At 32.4% G+C, this 27,081-nt stretch overlaps 2 protein-coding genes across 3 annotated transcripts; both read right to left on the reverse strand.

The window, feature by feature from the left end:
• Positions 1–1,342: 1,342 nt before the first annotated feature.
• On the reverse strand, positions 1,343–9,051 carry LOC104901750 (probable peroxygenase 5). The gene is made up of 7 exons (XM_057391044.1): positions 8,631–9,051; positions 8,448–8,540; positions 8,149–8,234; positions 3,179–3,273; positions 2,722–2,847; positions 2,439–2,591; positions 1,343–1,611 (listed from the first exon to the last, which is right to left on the reverse strand). The coding sequence occupies exons 1-7, from the start codon at positions 8,662–8,664 to the stop codon at positions 1,578–1,580; spliced, it is 621 nt and encodes a 206-aa protein (XP_057247027.1). The 5' UTR covers positions 8,665–9,051; the 3' UTR covers positions 1,343–1,577.
• A 516-nt stretch (positions 9,052–9,567) lies between these two features.
• Positions 9,568–19,546, reverse strand: LOC104901751 (probable peroxygenase 4). Of its 2 annotated transcripts, none has more exons than XM_048634380.2 (7): positions 19,220–19,546; positions 19,037–19,129; positions 18,768–18,853; positions 11,690–11,784; positions 11,046–11,171; positions 9,921–10,088; positions 9,568–9,823 (listed from the first exon to the last, which is right to left on the reverse strand). In XM_048634380.2, the coding sequence occupies exons 1-6, from the start codon at positions 19,251–19,253 to the stop codon at positions 9,932–9,934; spliced, it is 591 nt and encodes a 196-aa protein (XP_048490337.1). In that variant the 5' UTR covers positions 19,254–19,546; the 3' UTR covers positions 9,568–9,823; positions 9,921–9,931. The 2 variants fall into 2 exon arrangements, with proteins under 2 accessions (XP_048490337.1, XP_048490336.1); XM_048634379.2 differs by having other exon boundaries at positions 9,936–10,088; positions 19,220–19,545.
• Between the last annotated feature and the right edge of the window lie 7,535 nt (positions 19,547–27,081).

Here is a 27,081-nt window from a genome sequence, read left to right on the forward strand (position 1 = left end):
CCAAAGTTTTGTCTCGGGCCAAGCCTCGGGTTGAAATTCCCACGCCCAAAACCCACAAAAATGGCTCGGTCAAGGGTCAGTATCCGGTCGGACAAACATTTAATCTATTTTTCCACATTTGCACTATCGGTGGCCTGAACTTTTGCCCAAGAATCGGGCCAAAGAATCGGGCCAGGCCGAAATTTCGTGGCTAAAACCCGCCCATTTTCTTGCGGTACCGGGTCGTTCCATGATGATCACCTCTTCCCCCACACTCGCCCCATACCTGAAAACAGGCTCGGTCCTGAACCAATCCGAAATGGAACTCAAAACAGGGCTTCTCATTTAGAAGGGCCTCAATTTTTTAAAAAAGATCTTTAGGCCCAAGGCCCAAGGGGAAGCATCCAGCATCCATTACCATTTACCGCATTACAAGAAAAGCATGAGTGAGAAATTTATATCTCTCTTCTTACTCTCTCTCTTTACTGTTCTACTTTTGAATCTCCTAGTCTTATAAATAAATCACTTATGTCTAATTTAGTGATTTAGACTAGGGACTTTAGATCAATTGTGATTTTTGTTCACTTTAATTTATAGGGTTCCATTATCAAAACGTTTTCCATAATTCTATTTGAGAACACAAATAATTTGGACATTTTGTTTAAGACTTGAAAAAGTTATTATTTCATAGCTAGTATATATATGTTTATGGAAAGATTTTATTTTTACTTTTTTTTTAGAATTGCCATTACATGGATAATCTCAGGAAGTGGAGAAAATGGGGGCAATTAATAATTTAATAAGAACTTTATAGCATAGGAAAATACTATGAGGATCAAATCTTTTGCTATTATTTTCTTTTTAGAGGTGATTAACATGGACCCGATCGGTCTCAAATTGGGCGAATTTTAGGCACGATCTTTGGCATGTGGTTCAAGTTCGACAAAATTTTTGGGTAAAAAATGGGCCACATGCTACTTAAATATGAAAAATTATTCTAAAGTTTGGCCCAAAAAGCTCGCTTGCCCCGCTTAAATTAGTGATTTTTGGTGCGAAAATTTCGACCCGAGATTTCGCCTGAAAACAGGTTAATCTTTTAGCCAAATCTCGATCTAACCCATCATCATCCCTATTTCTTTCCCTTATTTTCCTCTTGCAATCTTCCTGCCATTCGTATTCCATTTCATTTTTCCTGCTTATATTTTAGAAAGGAGTCAAACAAACGGAAATCAAGTATGAAAATTAATCTCTATTTAAAAATGAAAATTTGCAATGAAACCAAGAGTCATCAAGACATGTTTCCTCCAAACCACATACAACCTTAACTTCATTAATTCAAGAAAAAAAAATTGAGAAATAAAAATATTCGAAATGTAACATTACATAATATACATCGAAAAGAAGAAGTGACATTACACATCCTTTTAAGTTGTAATGAGCACAAAATTCTTGCATTACATTATTTACAAGAATAAACAAACATCACACAATTATAGAAATGAATTGACAAATGTAACATAAGTTGAAACCCAAATGTTAAATAACCACCTCAACGAATTGATGCCAACCATCGAAGGATCAACTGCAGACTGCAGTGCTTACTTATTTACCTTCTCGATCAGACGATCACCACTTTAAAAGAGAGAAGAAAAACAATTAGAAAATAATAATTATTTACATTACATGAAGTATATACTTCCTCCGTTTTTTTTAGATGCTACACTTTTTTTCCTAAATTAGTAAGTTTTTCCCTATAAAATGACCAACTTATCCTTACTTATAACAATTAATCAAAATTAAAACTATTTAATTCAACCAAATTTAACCTAAATTAACAATTAACAATCATTCCTCTTCCACCCACCCTAGCAATCCAACCCCTTCCCCAACCACTGCAGCAGCCCCCTCTCCCCACCACCGCACCACACCTAACCCATCGAAACACCATCCCCAACCACCCGAAACCACTAGACCCACCGGAAACCGCACTAGACCCGCCGAAAATACCACCCACCCGCTGAAAATCCCACCCCCCGAAAACCCAACCCCACGCGCCGAAGACCCCACCCCAGCCTCGAAAACACCACCCCTACCGTCGAAAAAGCCCACCCATGCATCCCTCGAAAACCCAACCTGCCGGAAACCCAGTCACGCGACTGCAAGGGAAGGAGAAGGGGAGGGGGTTGCACGTTCAGCAAGGGAAGGGGAAGGAGAGGGTGTTGGTGGTCAATTTGATGGCGTCGGTGATGGCGGCGGTGGCGCACCGGTGTGGCCCACTGGAAGTGGTGGCTCAATAGTGTTCCGCACTCCCTTTAATCCCCACCCTTAGTTTCTCTTAATCACTCATTAAATGTTTGCCTAGGTAAGCAGATTTTTAAAAAGTGTAACATCTAATAAAAAACGGAGGAATTATGTAAATAATTCACACAACCACTCCAACTAACTAGTTGAAAATTTACCCTTGTTTACTTTTCTTAGCGGACAGTCTCTCATTCTCCATCATCTCAAATATGCTTCCATCATATACACCTCTAATTGTATCTCTTTGCAACAACCCATTCTTGTCCTTGCAGAGTGAAAAACAGACCTTCCATTCCAAATAGGCACCAAACCTATAAGAAGACACATTTAACTATAAGTCTATAATACCATATCATCTTGAACTATATAACATCTGCACATTGTTTTAGTACGTATGATGCCTAAAAAGTTGGTAAAATTAAAACTAAGAAGAGGTCTAACCGTCCGGCAAAGTCCTTTGGTTCTCTATTTGCCTTCAACATTTCATCAAGTTCTTTGGCAGTGAGAGCATTAGCATTTGAGCGTGCGTACTTGCTGAATATTGCTTCAAACTTCGGTTGTACAAACCTTTGAACCAATACCAAAAACATGTTAAAATACGTTTATAATAGTTCCACGACAAATGGAAGATATATTATTATACTTCCTCTGTCTCGAATCAACTTCTTACATAAAACGTTAAGAATTATGTTTATTCAACACAAATTATTACTTATTAGCTTAATTCATTCTCTTGAAAATTGTTTCAAAAATATCCCTTCATATTTTTAAATTATAAGATGATCCTATCATGTATGGTGGAGGCAGTGTCAAAGACATACATACATAAGTGGAGTCTGATAAGGTCATGAGAAAAGGACTAGCTATTAAAAAAAAATGTCCGCAGTTGAAAAATTACCTTCCTTCAGTGTCATAGACACCAGAATCACTCCCATGTTTAACTTTGGCTATATTCTTTATCTCTATAGGGAAGAGCAATGATGGAAATCTCCCCTGAATTCACACCAACAATATGTTACATATTTATCAAAGACAAGATTCAATTAATTCTTGAAAAATTCTACTACTAATTAATTTCTCGGTCCATAATTAGTTGTCACAAACTCACATCTTCTGGATCTCTATATATGAAAGCATGATATGAATTTACCGAAAACAGAAGAAAGAAGGAGAAAAACCTTATAATAGTATACAAACAACTACTTCTAGATCACATAAACGGAACTTGTGTTCGAATCATGTCAGTATTTTACTTCCTTTGATTTTTTTTACTTGCTACATTGTTTATGCACGATTTTCAAAACGTATTTTACCCTTAATTAATATCTTTTATTCTTTTTAAATAATAATTATAAAATTTTGACTTAATAAATCTATACATCGATGTCACCGAAACAAATCTAACAAAATCACACTTGACGATATTTTTGCTTATAAAAAAATCAAAATACTTAATCAATAGTTTGATTTCCAAAATAGACATATATCAAGTCAAAGAAGTAGAGAGAATATACGTTAGACATGACATTCAACCGGCGAGAAATATATATAATTGAAATCAAATTACAAAAGCATGTTATTATTTTACATATCTCAGATTATCATACAATTTATGTCCTTTAAAATTGTGTTTATTTTAAAAATTATTTTAATATAATTTTTATCATGCATTCAGGTATATCATGAACAAATGTCGCACAACAGGGAAAGCTTACTATTTAAGGGTTTTACTAAATTTCGCCCTAGTTTTATTTACCATCGTCTAATATTTTAGTATAAAAATACAGAGGGTCTTTCCTTTTCTTTCCCCTCCATTTTCCACAATTCCTCCTCACCACTTCCATTCCCTTTAACCTCTCACTCTTACTCTCTCCTCCCTTTCCTCCATTGAAGGCGCCAGAAGACCTCAAGTTTTCCAACGAGCTCAAGTTATCCCGCCTCTCCTCCTTCCACTCTCTTCCTCACTCGATCTCCTTCTCTCTTCTTAAGCTTAACCCCAATTTCTCTCACACTCTCTCATCACCTTCCATTCTCCAAATTCAACATAACACACTAATCAATTGTAATTCAATTTGATCGGAAATTCATCCCCAACCACCACTGCCTCATCTGATCAACACCATCACAGGTAGGGATGGGCGATGGACGAGTCCATCCAAACCCTAGACATGTACCCTAAAATTTTGTTTGGACTTTGACCCGGACCCTAAGTAGGAAAACTAGGCCAGGACCTTGACCCTTAGCGTCTACAAGGTCTAAGGTCCGAGTCTAAGGTCATCTAGACCCATTTTTATTATTGTTGCCAAACTTTCTTCAGCATCAATTATTTTTTGTGACTTTCAGTAATGCTTATGGTCTATAAGAGCTAGGGGTCCAACAATAGAATTGCAATTTTGGGGTAAATACAAACGTTTTCTCGATAACACAGGAAAAAAAAAATTAACTTTAGGGTTCAAGCTAGGATTTGGATAGGGTACAATCTAGAATATTAAGCCTCTGACCCTAAAATCTTTACTCGAATTCAGGCCCAAACCTTAAAATTAATCTTAGATGTACTATGTACATGATATATATATATATATATATATATATATATATATATATATATATATATACACACACACACACATCTGGATGTATAATAAAGCTAATCTTCCTTAGGGCCTCGACATATTTGAAACAACCTTTGAGAGTGAGAGATAGCTTAGTGGTTAGAGCTTTCCTCCCGATTCCGAAAAGTCCTAGGATCGATCTCACTTTTGGCAAGTTGGGATCCCCTTTATTCCCCCAACTTGTCAAGGTTTCTCCTTACCTTATAAAAAAATTTTGAGTCAACCCTCTATCTCTAGTATATAAGCCAAAGGGGAGCTATGGTGTCCCCTTATGAAAAGACTTATATGCCCCAAATTTAAAACATTAAAAAAACCTATTTAAATTTTCTCACTCATTTCCTAAGTTAGAAAAAGAAAGTTGTAAAAGGAGAAAACTAACATAAAAAAATTTTAAGATTGACATTAAAAGATTACTTACAATAAGGAAACTAACATAACAAAAAAAAATCCAACAATTGTAAAGCCAAAGTACATAGTAATCTTTTACCTAAATACTCAATAACAATTACAAAGAATATAAATTTAAAAAATGATAAAATCACCAAGAAATAAAGAGTAATATAAGTATATTCGGGCCTGTTCTCTTCGGCATAAAACAGCTGAACTGAACTGAACTGAACTGAATTGAACTGAACTGAACTGAATTGAACTGAACTGAATTGAACTGAACTGATCTGAACTGAACTGAATTGAACTGAAATGAATAGTGATATGTGAGAGTAAAAGTATTGTCAAGAGCTGAACTGAACTGAACTGAACTGGTCTGAACTGAACTGAACTGATATGAACTGAACTGAATTGAACTGAACTGAATTGAACAGAACTGAACTGAATTGAACTAAACTGAACTGAACTGAACTGAAAATAAGCTGGGGAGAACAGGCCCTTCATGCGAAACAGTTAAACCTGATTAGAAAAGGTAAACATACACCAACTTCTCTTATCCTCATATTCAACCCTATGTTATGTAAAAACAAATCTTAAGTATGAAATACATGTTTATTTTTTATATTAGTATTAATTTTTTTTACGATTTCGAATATTAGTATTAATACTAATATATATGAGAAGTGTATATTTATTCTCATCTAACACACACAACAAATATAGGCTGCATGCAAGTAGTTGGTTCACATGTGACCTTGATAAAAGAAAATCTGAGCATAATATAGAATTAGATTATTGTGAACGCTTTTCTCTAACGAAGAAAGAGAAAGGATTGAGCGATTTTGTACTATCAATATGGACTTCCTGAGTCGGTAGAGCCATCACCCTCTCGCTCTCTTATTCTCTAGATAACCTTTTTCCTTATAAATTACAAACAAATCATTGTTTAAGTTCAGCAATACTACAAGATAATTGATGGTCAATAAAACTGCCTAAGCACTGAAGGCAGGCTGGAAACGTTGCTTGCTAGACTTGGGTACACGTATACAACTCACAACAACGGGTTTTTTATTAAAAAAAAAAAAATTGGTAAGAAGTTTCCTCTGGGCTGCCTTCGCACATGGCTCCCATCCAGAGGCTCATTACAAGCCAGACACCCCCCCCCTCCCAATCCCCCCTCCCCCCTTAAATCCCAAGCAAATGCTTGAGGTAAAAATTGAGCTCTAGACCTTACTAGAAAAGATAGGAAAGCTTACCACTTGAAGTCTTGAACCAACCCTAATTCCTACAACAACGAATTTTGCTGCAGATGACATGCTCTCATGTATTGTACCAATTAATGTTCTAGTCTAATACTCCCTCCCTCTATATGCACAATATTTAATTTTTTTTTTTGGGCAGTACAATATATAAGTTCAACTTCTTCTAAAGCCAATTACTCTTAATAAAATATCGTAAAAACTATTTAAAAGAAACAATATTATGAAAGTAAATTTGATGAAATAATGCAAGATATATTATTGGTCAAAGTAAATTTTGGAAAACTTGCGTGGCAACTTTAAAACCGATCTAGAATTTAGTTATGATATGTTTAGGAAATTTTATAAGGAAATTCATCTTCAGTGGATGATAGATACTCATTAAAGGTCATCCTAATGAATAAGGAAATCACCCTCATGGCAATTAAAATTCATCCTATTTGGAAAATCCGTCACCCTCAATTCTAGTCGATTAATATATCTTGACTTAACTTATGCACAAAAAATAGACCTTAGTCATAGTCTCATAGACTAGTTTACCGCAAAAACTTCCATGCCATAATCCACATTCCACACATCGTTGTTAAGAAACTAAAATGTCACACATACATGCAGATGCTATATTCATGTCAAAACCCTCATGTTACCCAAATAGAAAAGAAAAACAAAGTTTTTTTTTGGTAATACAAGTCTTAATCACATGACCTGTTAGTTATACATAAAGTATGAATATAGTCACCAATTAAAGTATTAAACACACCAGAATATAATAAAATCTTGAGCCTCAATCATAAGGCTCACAAAAGTCTTCGAACCTACAGTCCTACACCTCTTCATGATGATCGTAAAATAATACTATCTCTATTTCTTTATAAGTCAAACAGTTTTTTTATTTGAGATAGTCACAATAAGTGTAACCGAACTCAAAATTGTAAAAAAAGTTCGATATTCTTACAAATACACCACCAAAAAGTAAGAGGGGAACACAACTTTTTTGTTTCATCACTTGAATTGCCTTTACTTCATTGTGGTCCTAATTTTCTTTCTCTGGAGGAAGATAGTGCCCCCAATGAAAATACTAAATCATCCTTAATGATCTAATTAATGGAATAAACAAAATTAAAAAAAAAACAATTTAAGAACCCTATTACATTTCAACTTGCCATTTTAAATAAGTTAAAAAATGGTATATGCATATATCAAATACTTCAATCAAAATTTAAATGGACAAAATATCTTGACCTTTTTAAAAAAAAAAAGATGGTATATAATATATATGGTGTTTACCACAAAAGTATGAAACACTCACTACTTTTGATACTCTTTAATTTAATAAAACCAACTTATTATTTCTATTTTACTCAAAATTCATACAAAAGATTAATATTAAAAATAACTTACAACCTTCATTAATTTTTTTACATTAGCGAATTAATGAGTATCTAAATTCATCTATCTATTAGTCTTTTCACATTTTAAGTTTAATCATAAATATAATATGGATGTAGTATATAATAGAATAACAAGTTTTGAAATTAACGAACGCATCGCGTGCATATAATCCAAGTAAGATGTAAAGCAGAGTATCTGAGATTGCGAGAGAGGAATACCGGGCGAGTTTTGTGACTGATACCTATGTTGATGACAAAAGCAGCAACGGTGGATAACAGAAGACCGCTTCCAATGGCACGAAATCCTACAACATAATAAAAAAACCATATATTTAACAAAAAGGACGGATTTCATCTACATCATCGTGCTTAATTGCTCAATTATATGAAGAAAAAAAATAAACAGAACACTTGCACCCAAAAAAAAAGAGCACAAAATTTGAACTCTTCAAAGTTTTTGATGATGAATCAAGAAAACGGTAATAAAAGTTATGGGATTGTTTGGTTTATAATTTAACCTTTGAAGGTTTCCCATGGATAAATGATTCCATCATGATTCCTATCGAAGAAAGCAACATGTTTAGCAAGCACGTTTTCTCCGGTTCCTTCAACTGCATAACAGATTTCATTCATAAAAACCGGGAAACAAACATGGCTTTAGTAGAAGTATTAATTAAAAATAAATAAAAGATACAACTTACCTTGATTTTGATTAGTACCCTTTGAGACATCCATGTTAAACAAGTAATTAGATGCACTAATTACTCTGTTTTTCTCTGTTTTAATTTGTAATGCTTATGTTCACAAAGATGGTAATGGAGGAACGTTTGTGAGAGGAGGAAACACAATTTCAAAAGTTAAGAATATATGACAGCAAGAAAGATGTATTATATGATACTCTCTTTGTCAATTCTTTAAGCTTGCTTTTTATATTTACAAGTTGCGTATACACTATTTAGTGTATGTTTGTATGATCGATTATGTTAGCTGCAAGTATATATGTTTATGGAAAATGGATACTATCAAGAAGTAGAAAAAATGGGAGCAATTAATAACTTAATAAGAACCTTATAGCATAGGAAATACTATGAGGATCAAATCTTTTGCTATTATTTTCTTTCTAGAGGTGATTAACATGGGCCCCAACGGTCTGAAATTGGAAAAATTTTGGGCACGATTTTTGACATGTGGTTCGAGTTCGACACAGTTTTTGGGTAAAAAATGGGCCACATGCTACTTAAATATGGAAAATTATTCTAAATTGTGGTCCGAAAAGCTCGCTTGTCCCGCTCAAATTAGCGAGCTTTGGTGCGGTAATTTCAACCCGAGACTTTAGCCAAAAACGATTACTCTTTTAGCCAAATCCCAATCTGATCCACAATCATCCCTATTTCTTTCCCTTATTTTCCTCCTCCAATCTTCCCTATCATACGTATTCCTTTTCCTTTTTCCTGCTTATACTCTAGAAAGGAATCAAACAAACGGAAATCAAATATGAAAACTAATCTCTAATAAAAAATGAAAATTTGCAATGATATCAAGATTCATCAAGACATGTTTCCTCCAAACCACACACAACCTTAACTTCATTAATTCAAGAAAAAAAAATTTGAGAAATAAAATATTTGAAGTTTAACATTACATAATATACATCCTCATAAAGAAAAAAAAAATATGTGACATTACAAATCCTTTTAAGCTGTAATGAGCACAAAATTCTTGCATTACATTATTTACAAGAATAAACAAACATCACACAATCATAGAAATGAATTAACAAATGTAACATAAGTTGAAACCCAAATGTTAAATAACCACATCAACGAATTGATGCCAACCATCGAAGGATCAACTGCACACTGCAGTGCTTACTTATTTACCTTCTCGATCACCACTTTAAAAGAGAGAGAAGAAAAGCAATCAGAAAATAATAATTCTTTACATTACATGAAGTATATATGTAAATAAATCACACAAACACTCCAACTAACTTGTTGAAAGTTTACCCTTGTTTACTTTTCTTAGCGGACAGTCTCTCATTCTCCATCATCTCAAATATGCTTCCATCATATACACCTCTAATTGTATCTCTTTGTAACAACCCATTCTTGTCCTTGCAGAGTGAAAAAAAGATCTTCCATTCTATAAAAGCAGCAAACCTAAAAGAAGACACATTTAAATATAATACATTATCATCTTGAACCATATAACATATGCACATTGTTTTAGTACGTATAATTAGGGGGTGAAAGTTCGGTGTGTGGTTTGGATTAGGGTTTAATCCAATCCGATCCGAATAAAATTTGGATTTCAATTTTTCAATCCAAATCCAAACCAATTAGGGTTTGAATCCGATCCAATCCAATCCGAAAGTTCATAATTTGAATCCGATCCGAAAATCCGATTTTTTTTAAACTCTAGTTTTTCGACGAAATAAATTGAGCACAACAACGGCCTAGTAGATTTAGGAAATGAGGAATTATGTGCAATTAGTGTTGTATTGGGATATAGAGTAGGTTTTTATTATAATAAACAATCAGTAAAGCACTTAAACCTAATCCAGATACATAATACAAGGCATATTACTATTCGGTTATATTGGATTTTTGGATCCAATTACCCTCAATTCTATCCGATCCGAAAATTCAATTTTTTCAAAAAATCTCAATCCGAATCCAATCCGAACATAGTTCGAATCCGATCCGAATTACTAATTCGGATTGGATTGGATTGGATTTTGAATTTTATCCGGATAACTTTCACCCCTACGTATGATGTCTAAAAAATTCATAAAATTAAGTGCTCGTTTGGTTGAATGTAGGAAATGCGAATTCCTTGGAATATTATCTTCCCATGTAATTATATTTTCTAGGAATTGGTAGATGTTGTTTGGTTATTCTAGGGAAATGAAAATTCCCATGGGAATTTGCACTTACCTAGATCTCGCTAGGTAAGTAACTTACTCCATTTTGTGGGAAGTAGAACTTCATAGAAATTTCTACTTTTCATGAATTTGTCAACCAAACAACACCAAAAAAATATCAATTCCTAAAAATTCCAACTTCCTATGTTAAATAATGTTAACGAAACAACCCTTACTAAGAAGAGGTACTAACCGTCCAGCCAAGTCCTTTGGTTCTCTATTTGCCTTCAACATTTCATCAAGTTCTTTGGCAGTGAGAGCATTCGCATTTGAGCGTGCGTACTTGCTGAATATTGCTTCAAACTTCGGTTGTACAAACCTTTGAACCAATACCAAAAACGCGTTAAAACACGTACATAATATTTCCACGACAAATGGAAGATACATTATTATACTTGCTCCGTCCGAATCAACTTCTTAGATAAAACATTAAGAATTATGTTTATTCAATACAAATCTATCAGCTTGTTGAATTTCTTGAAAATTGTTTCAAAAATATCCTTTCGTATCTTGAAATTATAAGATGATCATCCTATCAGGTATGATCGAGGCAGTGTCGAAGTTCCTTATTTTGTAACAGAAACACAAGATGCGCACATACATACATAAGTGGAGTCATGCAAATAAGGTCATGAGAAAAAGGACTATCAAGAGTGGGAGATAGTCTATTGGTTAGAGCTTCTCTTTCGATTTCAAGAGGTCCTGGAATCGAATTTCACAATTGATATTGGGATCCCCTTTATTCCTCCTTCTAACTTATCAAGGTTTCTTCTTACCTTATTTTTAAAAAATGAGAAAAGGACTACAAAAAAAAATGTCCCGAGTTAGAAGAATTACCTTCCTTCAGTGTCATAGACACCAGAATCACTCCCATGTTTAGCTTTGGCTATGTTCTTTATCTCTATAGGGAAGAGCAATGATGGAAATTTCCCCTGTATTATTCACACCAACAATATGTTATTTATCAAAGACAAGGTTCAAATAATTCTTGAAAAATTCTACTACTAAATAATTTCTCGGTCCATAATTAATTGTCACAAACTCACATCTTCTGGATCTCTATATTTGAAAGCATGATATGATTTTACCGAAAAAAAAAAGAAAGGAGAAAAACCTTATAATAGTATATAAACAACTACTTTTAGATCACATAAAGGGAACTTATGCTCGAATCATGTCAGTATTTTACTTCCTCTGATTTATTTTTTTTACTTGCTATATTATTTTTGCACGATTTTCAAAACGTATTTTACCCTTAATTAATACTCCCTCCGTTTCCTAAAGATCTTCCCTCTTTCCGTTTAAGGGTGTTTCCAAAAGATCTTCCCTCTTTTGCTTCATTCCTTATTTGGCAAAACAAATTTCCCTATTTACCCTCTCATGTCACTATCATATGGTCCACCATTACATTATTAATTCAATTTTACTCCCTTTCTTTCTCTTACTTTAACCCATTTTTATTTGTTTATTTATCCTAACCTCTTTCTCTCTCCTACTTTACTCACATCATGCCCCACACAACTTGATTTTCCTTGGTATCTGTAGGAACAGTAAGTGGGAAGATCTTTAAGAAACGGAGGGAGTATCTTTTACTCCTTTTGAGTAATAATTATAAAATTTTGATATAATGAATCTATACATTGATGTCATCAAAACAAATCTAACAAAACCACAAATGACGATATTTATTTTTGTTTATTAAAAAATCAAAATAATTAGTAAAAGTCAATAGTTTGATTTCCTAAAATAGAAATATATCAAGTAAAAGAAGTAGAGGGAATATTCATTACACATGACATTTTACCAGCGAGAAATGTATGCAATTGAAATCAAATTACAAAAGCATGTTATTATTTAATTACTTATGTCAAATTATTATACAATCTATGTCCTTTAAAATTGTGGCTTTTTTTAAAAAAAAAAATTAATATAATTTTTATCATGCATCCGAGTGTATCATGAGCAAATGTCGCACAATAGGAAGAGCTTATGGTTTTACTAAATCTCACCCTAATTTTATTTACCATCGGCAATATTAGTATAAAAATGCAGGGTCTTTCCTTTTCTTTCCCCTCCATTTTCCACAATTCCTCTTCACCTCTTCTGTTCCCTTTACACTTTGTTTGGTATTTTTTTCGTAAAGGAAGAGAAAAGAAAGGAAGAGAAAGGAGAAGAAAAGGAAAAGAAGAGAAAAGAAGCTAAGATACATGTAGTTTCCAATGTTTGGTATAATTGGTGTATTTGAAAAGAATTACATGTTTGGTTGCCATTAGTAAAGGAAATGAAGGAAATAAAAAAACACGGGTAAAAGCTTGTTAGCTTTTTTTCCTGTCAAATTCTTCCGATTTTGGGAGGAAAGGAAATCAAGGATTTAGGAGTATTCTTTTCCTTCCACTTCATCTCCTTTCTAATCAAACCCCTCTTATTTTCTTTTACCAAATATGAGAAAGTTTTTTTTTACCTTTCCTTTCTTTTCCATCCAAATCCTTCCTACCAAACAAAGCCTTAATCTCTCACACTCTTACTCTCTCATCCCTTTCCTCCATTGAAGGCGCTCCTCTCCTCCTTTCACTCTCTTCCTCACTCGATCTGCTTCTTTCTTCTTAAATTCAACCCCAGTTTCACTCAGCTCTCTCTCATCACCTTCCACTCCTCGAATTCAACATACCACACTAATCAATTGTAATTCAATTTGATCGAAAATTCATCCACAACCACCACTGCCTCATATGATCAACACCATCACAGGTAGGGATGGGCAATGGTCGAGTCCATCCAAACCCTAGCTCCGGACCCTAAAATTTTGGTTGGACTTTGACCCGGACCCTAAGTAGGAAAGCTGTACTAGGACCCTGACCCTTAGCGTCTAAGGTCAGAGTCCAAACCTATTTTAGTTATTGTTGCCCAAATTTCTTCGGCAGCAATTATTATTTATGACTTTCAATAGTGCTTATGGTTTATAAGATCTAAGGGTCCGACAATAGAATTGCAATTTTAGGGTAAATACAAACGTTTTTCTCCAAGAAAAAAAAAATTACTTTAGGGTTCAAGCTAGGATTTGGGTAGGATACATGTCGAGAATATTAAGCCTCATACCCTAAAATCTTTACTCGAATCCAAACCCAAACCTTAAAATTAATCTTAGATGTACTATGTACATGATATATTATGCTGTATTGTATTTTAATAGGAAGTTAGAGCATTAAATTACAGTTAGAAGTTAAATATTTAAGTTACAATTATTAAAGAATTAAATTACAGTTAATTGAATCAACTCAGTTGAAAAGAGAGTGGATAGAGTTTTCTTTCCGATTCCAGAAAGTTCTAGGATCAATTTTCATCTTTAACAAGTTGGGATCTCTTCTATTTTCCGAACTTATCAAGGTTTCTCATTACCTTATTAAAAAAAAATTGAGACAACCCTCTATAGTCTATATTGTTCCGAAAAATATTAAAAGAGACGGTCTAATTTTAATATGAAAGTAGACCTAGTTACTAAATTGATTAAACTAGTCACCGAAAGAAATTAACCTAATCACTATTGGGCTTATTTTTTTTTTAATATTGGGCTTATAATTGCCTAATTTTAATTTAAAAGTAGGCGATCTCTTACAAGACAAACTCATATTGTTCTGATCTAACACACACAACAAACAGGCTGCATGCAAGTAGTTGGTTTCACATGTGAACTTGATAAAAGAAAATCTGAGCATAATAAAGAATTAGATTATTTGAACGATTTTCTCAAACGAAGAAAGAGAAAGGATTGATTTGGTACTATCAATATGGACTTCCGGAGTCGGTAGAACCATCACCTTCTCTCTTATTCACGGAGAAGATATTCTCTAGATAACCTTTTTCCTTATAAATTACAAACAAATCATTGTTTTAAAAGTTCAGCAATACTATAAGATAATTGATGGTCAATAAAACTGCCTAAGCACTGAAGGCTAGGGGTGAAAGTTATTCGGATAAAATCCAAAATCCAATCCAATCCAATCCGAATTAGTAATTCGGATCGGATTTGAACTGTGTTCGGATTGGATTCGGATTGAGATTTCTTGGAAATTTGGATTTTTGGGTCGGATTGGATTCAAGGTAATCGGATCCAAAAATCCAATATAACCAAATAGTAATATGCATTGTATTATGTATCTGGATTGGGCTTAAGTGCTTATGTTTTTTTATAAAAAAAGCTACTCCATATATACATAGCACTTCAACTCTTCCCCTAAAACACTAAGTACACTTAATTCCTCATTTACTAAATCTACTAAGTTGTTGTTGTGCTTAATTCATTTCATTGAAAAACTAGAGTTTTAAAAAATCGGATTTTCGGATCGGATCCAATTTAGAGTATGAAAATTCGGATTGGATTGGATCGGATTCAAACCCTAATTGGTTTGGATTCGGATTGAAAAATTGAAATCCAAATTTTATTCGGATCGGATTGGATTAGGCCCTAATCCAAACCGCACACCGAACTTTCACCCCTACTGAAGGCATGCTGGAAACGTTGCTTGCTGGAATTGGATACACGTATACAACTCACAACAACGGATTTTGCTTTTTTAAGATCAGGAAAATATGCATTAATTAAAAACAGAAGGATTTTACTGCAAATGACATTCTCTCATATATTGTACCAATGTTCTAGTCAAATACTTCCTCCCTCTATATGCACAATATTTAAGTTTTTCTTGTTGGGCACAATATTTAAGTTTAACTTCTTCTACAACCAATAACTCTTAATGCGTAGCGTGCCTCATTTTTTAAAACACAAATTTTACTTTTTTTAGGCATTAGCAAGGGTAAAATTTGATCCATGATCCCAAAATTGTATTTGGAAAGTATAAACACAGTTTTTTTTCCTCTGTCTAATTAAATTCTGTTTTCACACATGATATTTAAAATTTTCATCATTTAAAATTTTGTCCTTTTTCTAGATTTTAACACTTTGAGCTTCAATTATATTTGAAATGAAATTTTAAATTATTCATACACAATTTGATATTGGAATTTTTCTTTGAAAAACAAAAATTGTTACTTTTCGCAAATTAATGTATTTTTTTCTGAAAATGGATTTTTGCAAAAGTTGTTCGTAAAAAGTTTGATATTGTTTTGTTTTTCAAAATTTATTTCTGAACATGGATTTTTTGCAAAATTTTTGGGCAAAAATTTTAATATTGGCATTTTTTTAGAAAAAACTAAATTTGTTTTATATGAAAATGAATTAAATTTAAGTCTGATTGTATAAAAGCCTTTTTGAACTCATTGCTATCATCTCCATTTTTTAACTACATAACAGTCGACTAAGTTGTTATTGTTTATTTCAACTAATGTGAAATAATTTTGAAGCTTAAAAGAATTATGTACCTTTTTTGAAGTTCACAAATTGCCGATGGATAAATGTGTGATATCGCCATCAAAATCTTATATCTTTCTCTGATTTGTGTTTATGGGTAACTTTTGTGAGTATGTAATTGTGAGTGGTTCTTGAGAATAGTGATTTCTAAGTAAACTTTTGTAAATGTTTTTGTATGAAATGACGTTCCAGATTATTAGTTTTAGTTTGTATGTTAATTTTAAGTTTTAATAAAGTTTCCTGATTATTTGAGTGATTTGCGTTATTTTTTAACGTGATTTTCTCAATTGTATGAGTGATTTGTAAAGTTTCTTCTTTTAAGTGATTTGTGAGTGAGTGTTGTAAATTAATTTTCGGTAGTTTTCTTTGAGTGTCGATTTTGAATTTTAGATTCCTTTTGTAATTTAGAAAGGGAAGGGGGGCAAAATAGACATCTCAAAAAAGGACACCATTGCTCCCCCCTTCTCTTATATAATAGAGATAAAAACAATATAAAAGAAACAATATTATGAAAGTAAATTTGATGGAAAAAAAAATGGAAGATATATTATTGGTCAAAGTAAATTTTGTAAAACTTGCCTGGCCTTTTGGTGCAAAAGAAATTTGTCGGGAATGGGAAGCATATGGTGAACAAACCATACTTATTACGAGTATTACAAAGCAACTTTAAAACCGATCTAGTATTTTAGTTATGCTATGTTTAGGAAATTTTATAAGGAAATTCATCTTCAGTGGATGATAGATACTCATTAAAGGTCATCCTAATGAGTAAGGAAATCACCCTCATGGCAATTAAATTCATCCTATTTATGGAAAATCCGTCACCCTCAATTCTAGTCGAGTAATATATCTTGACTTAACTTATGCACAAAAAATAGACCTTAGTTATAGTCTCATAGACTAGTTTAGCGCAAAAACTTCCATGCCATAATCCACATTCCACACATCGTTGTTAAGAAACTAAAAAGTCACACATACATGCAGATGCTATATTCATGTCAAAATCCTCATGTTACCCAAATAGAAAAGAAAAACAAAGTTTTTTTGGTAATACAAGTCTTACTCACATGTTCTGTTAATATGCATAAAGTATCAAACTATCAATAATCAATATAGTCACCAATTAAACACACCAGAATATAATAAAATCTTGAGCCTCAATCATAAGGCTCACAAAAGTCTTCAAACCTACAGTCCTACACCCCCTCATGATGATTGTAAAATGCGACTACATCTGTTTCTTTATAAGTGAACCACTCTCCTTATTTGAGATCGTTACAATAAGTGCAATCAAACTCAAAATAGTAAAAAAAAAGTTCGATATTATTACCAATACGCCATCAAAAAGCAAAAGGGGAACATTATATTTTTGTTTCACCACTTGAATTGTGTTACTTTATTATGGTCCCAACTTTTTCTCTCTACATTCCTTAATATTTCTCACTTTCTCTACGGTTCACTGTACTTGTTGAGAAACGAAGGAAGTATATTTGTAGTCTTTTACCATAGTTACCTACCGGTATTCTACCAAACTTAGAATTTATTTCCATTTTAGAACTTTCAAGATATTTAAATCTATTTACTTTGTCCGTCTTTTTTACCTGCTATATTTTCTATAAATAAATGTCTTTTTTTACTTGTTATATTTAATATCAATATTTTCTTTTATATTTGTCATCTTCCCAATTTTAACTCCCAAATATTTGTCAATTTTCCATAAAATTAAAACTTTTAAGGTCCTTATTCCTTATCACACTTTTTCTCATATCCTAAATACTTGTGCCCACAATAATAACAAGTAACGGAGGAAGTATTCTCCTATCCCTTTCTTTCTTTCTAGTTACATACTCTTTTGAAAAATAAAAAGTTGCCTTAGTACACAAAATTATATATACTTCCTCCATTTCATTTTAAATGCAACGAAGAGGTATTTTTTATGAGATACTTCCTCCGTTTCATAATAAGTAAAACACTTTTCTCTTTGATGTGAAAGCTTTTTTTAGAGAAATATTTCACTTATTAATAAATAGAAAAAGTATAAAATATTCATTTGTTGCATTTAAAACGAAATAAAGGTAAAAGTAACTACTCGGTGCATCATTCAGGAAATTAGTTGTGAATTGTGATGTGGTTGGTTATTATATACTCCCTCCGTCCCAATTTATTTGCTACAAGCACTTTTTCACAAAGACCAAGAAGGGAGTGAGGACCATTGACATAAATGGAATTAACAAAAAAGCAAATAGGTAAATTGTGGGACCTATGTATTATATATGGAAACATTTACAAAATCAAGAAGGGAGTGATGACAAATTTGTAAATAAAATGTGGGACCTATGTACTATATATGGAAATATTTACCAATGTAGCAAATAAATTGAGACACTCCTAAATGACAACATGTAGCAAATAAATTGGGACGGAGGGAGTACCTCTTTATAACATGTGGCTTGTGTAAGAGCAACATAATAAACATGGGCCATTTTAACCCCAGTATATTGAAAAGATAAGATGTGAAGCAAAGTATCCGAGATTGCGAGAGAGGAATACCGGGCGAGTTTTGTGACTGAGACCCATGTTGATTACAAAAGCGGCAACGGTGGATAACAAAAGACCGCTTCCAATGGCACGAAATCCTACAACATTATCAAAAACCATATATTTAACAAAATCTGACAAATTTCGTCTACATCATCGTGCTTAATCGCTTAATTACATGATAAACAAAAAGAACACAAAATTTAAGCTCTTCAAAGTTTTGATGATGAATCAAGAAAACAGTAACAAAAGTTATGAGATTGTTTGGTTTATAATTTAACCTTTGAAGGTTTCCCATGGATAAACAATTCCATCATGATTTCTATCGAAGAAAGCAACATGTTTAGCAAGCACGTTTTCTCCAGTTCCTTCAACTGCATAACAAATTTCATTCATAAAATCCGGGAAACAAACATGGCTTTAGTAGAAGTATTAATTAAGAGTAAATAAAAAGTTCAACTTACCTTGATTTTGATTAGTACCCTTTGAAACATCCATGTTAAACAAGTAATTAGATGCACTAATTACTTTGTTTTAGTTTGCGATGTTTATGTTCACACAAAGATGGTAATGGAGGAAACGTTGGTAAAGGTGCTGAATAAGTTTGTGAGAGGAGGAAACACAATATCAAAAGTTAAGAATATATGACAGGAAGAAAGATGTATTATATGATACTCGCTTTGTCAATTCTTTAAGCTTGCTTTTTACACGTTGCGTATACACTATTTAGTGTATGTTTGTAACTTTGTAATTGTATGATCGATTCTGTTAGCTGTAAGCAAAACATGGTTGCCACGCTTTTAAAACAAAGCAAAAACCTTATTTCTTATCTAAAAATATCATTTTTTTTCTTTTTCGAAAATGACAATCTTTCAAAGAAAAGAAAGAATATGACAAGGTTGCTTTGCCTTCACCAATAAGCTAAAGTGTTCTGTTTACGGCATATTTTTATTATTTTATTATTGTGAAATAGGATGAATGATCCGAAGTGAAATTGTCTTTGCGCAGATAGATCAAGTTCAATTTTGTGGGGTAGTATGTAAGTTAGCATTGCTTTAGTCCTATCTTTTGTATTTTATAAGGAAATTGCGTTGCTTATTTTATAATCTTGCAAAAGACGAGGGAATAATATAACACATACTTCCTCCGTTTCTAAATAAGTGCAACATTTGCATAGTGTTTACTATTCACAGTTTAATCTTCAATTAGCTTTAGTGATTTGCATTTTAGGAAAAACATAGTCATGTGGGATCTTGTTAGATTCGTCTAAATGTGAATTTTTTTAATATCAACTTTTTATAATTTTTACTTATTGATAATTGAAGATATTACTGGTTAAAATAATGCATTGGCAAACGTGAAAACAAGAAATGTTGCACTTATTTAGAAACGGAGGAAGTATTAAATTTAGATGTTATTTGGTTGAGTAGAATTTTCTACAAAGAAGTTTTTTATTTTTTTTGTCATATAAGCATTTTCTGGAAAGTAGGAAATGTTGTTTGATTGAACATGAAAAGTTCCACTTATTTAAGGGAGGCTATATAAGCAACTTCTATCATAGGAGGTTTAAAAGGTTAAGAAGTTTGTTGTAATAGTTCGTTAAGATTGATAGTTTGTTGTTCTAACTTGTTTATTCTTCTACAAATACTTGTAGTTTTAATATGTCAGAAGCATCAAACAAATTAATACAACAATCTCATTTCCTCTCTCTTGATTCTAATTTTCTGAAATCTATCTCATTCTCTCTATATTATGTTTTTCTTTCTCTATAGTTCATAAGTTGAACTAATATCCAACAGTGAGTTAAGCTCCTGTTAAATGGTATCAGAGCTGTCATTCTTTCCCCGGTCCAATTTTCAGCCATTAATACAAGATCTAGATAGTTTTTGAGTAATACTTCTTGCACACAACTTGTTCGAAAAAATGCAAAGCCAAGATCCTTGAGTTTTTGACGTTTTTCCAGTTGGTTGTGAACTAGAATTTTGATTTTGATGCTTCACAAGATGGGGCTTGAAGATTTCTACAACAATCTTCAAAAAGAAGAACCAATTATTCCACAACTTGAAGTTTCTCAACATAACAAGGTAATTAAATCATTCAAAAAGCTTTTAAAGAGTGAATGTTTTGATAGTTGGAATGATGGATTGCGTGAATGGCGAAATGAGTCATTTCTTGAACATGAATGCAAGCATAGTGGTGACAATTGGGGGTTCGTAGTGATATATAAATAAGAAGGTGAATATGTGATCACATTGAAGGCTCTTAAAGAGAGGCACCAAAGGTGTTTGATAAAATATCTGAATCAATTTTCATTCAAGAAGAAGTAAGTTCAGCAATACCCAAGAACAAGGTTCTTAATGCCGAAGAACCATCAAAGTATTCAACGCCAAATATTCAATCTTCAGTGTCAACTTCTTCTCTAAAAATAGTGCAACCTGATGCTTTGCTCACTAATACTAAGCCACTCTTTCTACCTAAAACATCACATATTAGCCACCAACCAATCTTGACTGACTTTGAGCCAAAGAGTTTTGCATGTGCTCCATTTTCCAATTGGTGTTGAGGCAAAGATGATAGAAAAAGGGGTGTGTTATTTCACTAGGAACACTACAAGAGGGGGGGTGAATTGTAGTGTGGAACTTATTGCCCAAATAATGCGGAATTTAAAACATAAGCAATAAGGAACTGAAAGTGCAAGAGAGATTTTTACATGGAAACTTCTTGTCTCAATACAAGAAGAAAAACCACGACCTACTCAGGATTTAAACTCTTCATTATAATAGGAAATCTCCTATGATTCAACCTATTACATACTCAAGTTCCACTCGGAACTACAACTCTCTCACAATCTCCACTCTATACTCTAGACTTAACTCTAAGTCTTTCAAGAGTTCCACAACTCTTTACAAAAGGTTTACTCAAACCCTTCACCCCTAAATAGACTTCACCCTAAGTCTACGCATACACAACAAGAACTTACTCAAGTTCCTAACTCGAACTTACTCAAGTTCCTTAACACAAACTTAATACAAGAATTCACTCAAACTCTTTACCAAGTTCCCATTACAAGAGTTCACTCAAACCCTTTAACCCCAAACTCCAATATAGACGCTTGATAATTTGGTTTAACTCTAGTATATAGAAACTGAATAACTGTAAAGGAACATGGCACTCGTAGGAACTTGAAACTCAAAGGAACTGACTCAAACAAGGAATAGAAAATATATTTATTTTGTAACGCTATTCCTTAAGCCAAACTTATGGAATGACATAAGTCTAACACTATGGAAAGACACTAGTCAGACACTATGAATGACACTAGTCAGACACTATGGAATGACACTAGTCAGACAATTTGAAACTTAATTGAACTTGTATATTTATAGCAGTCTTTTAGAATGAACGTGGCATTAATCATGTGTTAGTGGTTAAACCATTATCCCATGATGTTCCTTCCCTTAAGGAACACGTTCCTTAACACATCCCATGATCTCCATGATCACTGTTGAACGTGGGAGAGAATTAAGTTACTGCTTCCTAAATTTTAGCAACCACTTTGAGCATTAATTTGAAAATCTGATTTAATTAAAAACATATTAATTATTAAATCTGAAATTAAATTATTTTAATAAAAATATATCTTTAAATTTCTTCCGTAAAAACCGAATAATATTTTTATTATCTTTTGAAAAATAAAATCTTTTCCTTAAAAAGATTTTCCATAAAATCAGATTTTTCCTTAAATAAAACGGTTACCTATAATCTAGGCATATCTTACTCAACTGACATAACTTACCGTTGTAATGCTCCATTCTAAGTCTAGTTCCTTTTAATAGTTAGTTCCTTTAACTTAGATTAGTAGACTACCACGTCTGTTCCTTTAGAGAGGAATAGACAGACAATTTCTTTAACAATACTCATTATATGTATTATAAATCTAGCCTTTTTATATACCAAAAACTAAAAAGATAAAATTAAATTAATTAAAATCAGATTCCTAAAGAAACCGATTTTATTAAAAACTTATCTTTTATTTTAAAACTAAAACTTATCTTTTATTTTAAAACTAAAACTTATCCTAAAACAACTAAACATATTTTTATAAATATTTAACCACGTAGAGATTTATTAAGAAATAAACTCTTAATAAATTCTTATAGATTAAGAATAATATGCATCAGATTTATTGACTCTTAAATATTTTGACTCTAAGTTCCACGAGTTCCTTTGACCTTACGAGTTCCTTTAGACCTTGTTCCATTACCTTTCATGTTTCCATATACTTACATGAATCCTAGAAAATAACTCATATTTTCTGCCTTCATGCTCCATGCTGCTCCAACTCAAGAACCGCATGTTGATGGCTCCACCTTTGGAACTTCAGTGTGCTAGTTCCTTTAAGAAACTTCGCACTCATAGTTCCTGCTCAGGATCTTCTTCTTTCAACTCTGAACGTTATATTGCTGCTCCCACTCAGGAACTGCTCCAGAACTTCATATTAAATGTTCCTCATAGGATGTACCTAGGAACCGCTCTATTTGTGTTCCTTATAAGAACTCTTTTAGGAACTTCACTTGTTGGAATACCATCATGATGTGATATATTCAACCTTTAATGACTTGTTTCATGTTAATGTAATATGCACATCTCAAACACACATGTTAGTTAGATAATCATCATTTGTTTACAATCATCAAAATACTACATGACTCAACAATTTCCCCCTTTTTGATGATGACAAACAAATGATGCTTATCACAAATTAAGCAATAAACGATGTACTTTAATTCCCCATAATAAACAAGTCATGCATGTATATGAAGGAAATATCAACATAAATAAACACATCATACAAAGAACATTCATCATACAAGGATATAGACTTAACTATATTTGACCATAAGCATCATACATATTCTTCCCCCTTTTGTCATTATCGAAAAGGATCATCTTACACACATTTATTTTAGGTAAATCATATACACATAATTTTATATGCTACACTTACCACCATCATGGTTAAGCACTTGTTAGTCCCAAAATCTTCAAGAATCTCAGTTTTCAGACTTAGGATGCATGTGCTACACAAATTTCCAACTCACAATCCAAAGACCCAATTTCAAAAACCATTGAAGGAACTTGACAAGTAAGAAAATAAAAGTCAAGCAAAAATCAATTTTGAAGGTCAAGAATGGATTAAGAGGTACAACATTGTAATATCCGGCTCAAAGAAATATGAAAGAAATTTGTGGAAAATTTTGAGTAGAGGGAACTTGAGATATATTGTGTGCTCTATGGTTTAGACTTATAATAAGAGGTTCTCAACAATCATTATTGAGTTAATCACTTCACCTCACACTTTTGAAATCTCCGTCAAACCCCACACACATTCACCTTGATATATATCTATCAAGTTCACTTTTACTCAACTAATCAACCTTGAGGAGCTCATTGAGTGAAAAAAAACTTGAACGAATTCATTTTTGTAATCAAGTTCTTCCATTTTTTTCGCTCATGTTCCTCTTCTCATCAAATTCATGAGTAAGCATCTTCACAACCATATATATGACATATTGACTTCTAGGAAATATTAAAGATTTGGTCACCCTTGTTTACCCTTTTATTTTTATTTATTTATTTATTTTATTTTATTATTTTATTTTATTTTTTTATTTTTTATTTTTATTTTTTTTTTAAGGGTGTCACTACAAGTTGTTTGACTTTTCTAGAATGTCACATTTACCACCACAAAGAAGTAAACATATATATCGATTCCTTCCTTATTCCCTGAGTTCTTTACCATTCCTTCATCATTAGGAACTTATATGAGTAGCTCCATCTAATGATATATCTTTTAGCATCAATTGTTAAAACATATAATACTTGCTTCTCACTTCTTCCTTAACTTTCCCCTCAAAATGTATTTACCATTTATCACTCTTTATGTATCATTGAACCATAAAAAGTCATGAATTTTAATTTAGAGCACACGGGAATTAGGATATTTGAAGTGACAGGATATGAATGGAATGATAAATTAATTAATCAAAGGGTGTTTGAAGAAATGTGTGTGAACTGTTGATAGTTGGCTAAGAATAGGTTTGTTCCCTCTAAAAGTTAAATGAAATGAAATATATTAAGGGAATTTACCTCTTGTTCCAACAAGGTTTCTTTCATTGTATCTTTGGCAACTTAGGACTTTCATGTTTGACAGCATCCACAATTCTATTATGAGACCTCTAACACTCTTAGGCAAGGGAATATGCCTTTACGACACAAAAATTAAGTGTAACATATTTACTCTAGTGTGCATATAATCACTTCAATTTTAGTATATGTAAGAACCCAATTCGACAAAACTTTTGGAAAAGAACATGTTTATGCTCAAGTCATACTTCATTAAGTCTTGTTCCTCTAAACAGTCCATGAATAGGTGAAATTATAAAGAACATATATTCACATAATTTAAAGCAAGACTTTAAAATTTATGCATTCAGATTAATAAATTTTAACAATGTAATATATTAATGTGAATAGGAACATCATAACTTAAGTCATATTTCACCATGAATATAGAATTACCTCAAGTACTGGACTGATTTTGATGACTTACTTTTGAATTCCCGAACTGTTAGTTCCATCATTTTGATGTCTTCACATCTGATGGATACTTCCATTCCAACTTGACTCATACTCATCGTTCTTCAAAAGTTCCTTGACATGTTTTTGTCATAATATCATTATGCTCCAAGAGAGTAGTTGAGTTCCCTTATCATGCTCGTGTACTCATTTGCGTATAAGGTTAGCAAAAACTCTTGCATAAAATAGTTAGTGTACCAAGCATATTATCCATATTACGATGTACAACTACTAAGTCAATTCCTCTTGAAAACAGAAATTATTGTTAATTTTGAAATCATTTTTCAAGAAGAAACTTGATGTTGTTCCTCGTAGATTTTCAGAAAAAAAAAAAATTTGAACACATTGAAAATCTATTTGGAACGTCCTAAATATCATGTAAGAAACAAAAACAATTAGAATTCTAATGGCTTCTAGACTAGCAACAGGAGCAAAGGTTTCTTCATAGTCAATTTCCTTCTTGTTGATTATAACCTTTTACTACAAGTCTAGCTTTGTTCCTAAAAAATTTTCCATACTCATCTAGTTTATTTCTAAACACCCGTTTTAAGCCAATTATTTTTTTTTTGTTTAGAAGAAGGAACTAGATGTCATACCTTGTTTCTTTCGAACTCATTTAATTTAGCTTGCATGGCAATGATCCAATCAGAGTCAGTTAGGGATTTTTCATGATTTCATGGTTCCATCATTGATTGGAACGCATGAAATGCACAAAAATTCCTTAACTGAGATCTAGTTTGCATACCTTTGGATATGTCACTTATTATGAGTTTCACTGGATGAGATTTCTGATGTCTCCAAGGTTTTGGTTGAAACTCCTTGTATAAAGTTTCTTTGCCTATGTCTCTGTGAATGAGCCATAAGGAAACTTCTTATGTTCCGTTAGAATCAAGAAACTCGATTGTTGGAACTGTTTGTTCCTACTAATTGTGTAGGAACTCGCTTACACATATTCATTGAGTTAAAATTTTATTTGATGAACCTGAACTTGATCTTCATTTTTAAGCTCTTTTCCATACGTTCATATAGCTGACTATTATTACTTCTAGAGTGACATATTTCATATTAAGAACTCTAGCTGCACAGAAACTTGTGAGTTCAACATAACAAATAATAATCATCTTTGACCTGTTTACTGGGAACAAACAAGTTACTCATAATAAATATGTCAACTCTTCATAACACATTATATATCATTTTGCTATAAGCTCTTTGTGTTTAACAATTAGAGGTGCATTTTAACACTACCTCATCGCTTCTATTTTTAAAGTTCCTTAGATGATTCTTATTGCTATTAATTCCAAAACACTTAAATCAAATGCTTAAGAATATAATACCAATGTTTTCTCCTTTGAAGATGTCATAGGATGTCTTGTTGATCAACTTATAATCATCCTTTGTTGATGATTTAGCAAGTGACATCGATTGCTTTTTCTAACTTGTTCCTTGTTCCTGCATACATCATCAAACTTGTTTGGAACTTGGTTCCATGGTTAGATCTTGAATATAATAATTTATGAACACTTATACTTTTAATCTTCTTAGCAATGATTTCACATTATGTGGAATACTTACTTTGCGATTAAAGGAAAGAATCAAGTGTTCCTTAAATAACTATAAACAAGAAAAATCTCCTTCAAAATTCTAATCTAAACACTTAAAATGCCACGCAAATTCATGTGAAAAG

Source organism: Beta vulgaris, chromosome 8 (genome assembly GCF_026745355.1).
Source record: "Beta vulgaris subsp. vulgaris cultivar EL10 chromosome 8, EL10.2, whole genome shotgun sequence".
NCBI classification, from domain to species: domain Eukaryota; kingdom Viridiplantae; phylum Streptophyta; class Magnoliopsida; order Caryophyllales; family Amaranthaceae; genus Beta; species Beta vulgaris.

Coding starts and splice junctions, on each gene's coding strand:
- LOC104901750 (XM_057391044.1), bottom strand. CDS start 8,664: ATGGATGTCTCAAAGGGTACTAATCAAAATCAAG. Junction 8,235..8,447: donor TCCATGGGAAACCTTCAAAG/GTTAAATTATAA, acceptor ATTATGTTGTAG/GATTTCGTGCCATTGGAAGC. Junction 2,848..3,178: donor GTCTATGACACTGAAGGAAG/GTAATTTTTCAA, acceptor ATTGGTTCAAAG/GTTTGTACAACCGAAGTTTG.
- LOC104901751 (XM_048634379.2), bottom strand. CDS start 19,253: ATGGATGTTTCAAAGGGTACTAATCAAAATCAAG. Junction 11,172..11,689: donor GTCTATGACACTGAAGGAAG/GTAATTCTTCTA, acceptor ATTGGTTCAAAG/GTTTGTACAACCGAAGTTTG. Junction 10,089..11,045: donor CCAAAGGACTTGGCTGGACG/GTTAGTACCTCT, acceptor GTCTTCTTTTAG/GTTTGCTGCTTTTATAGAAT.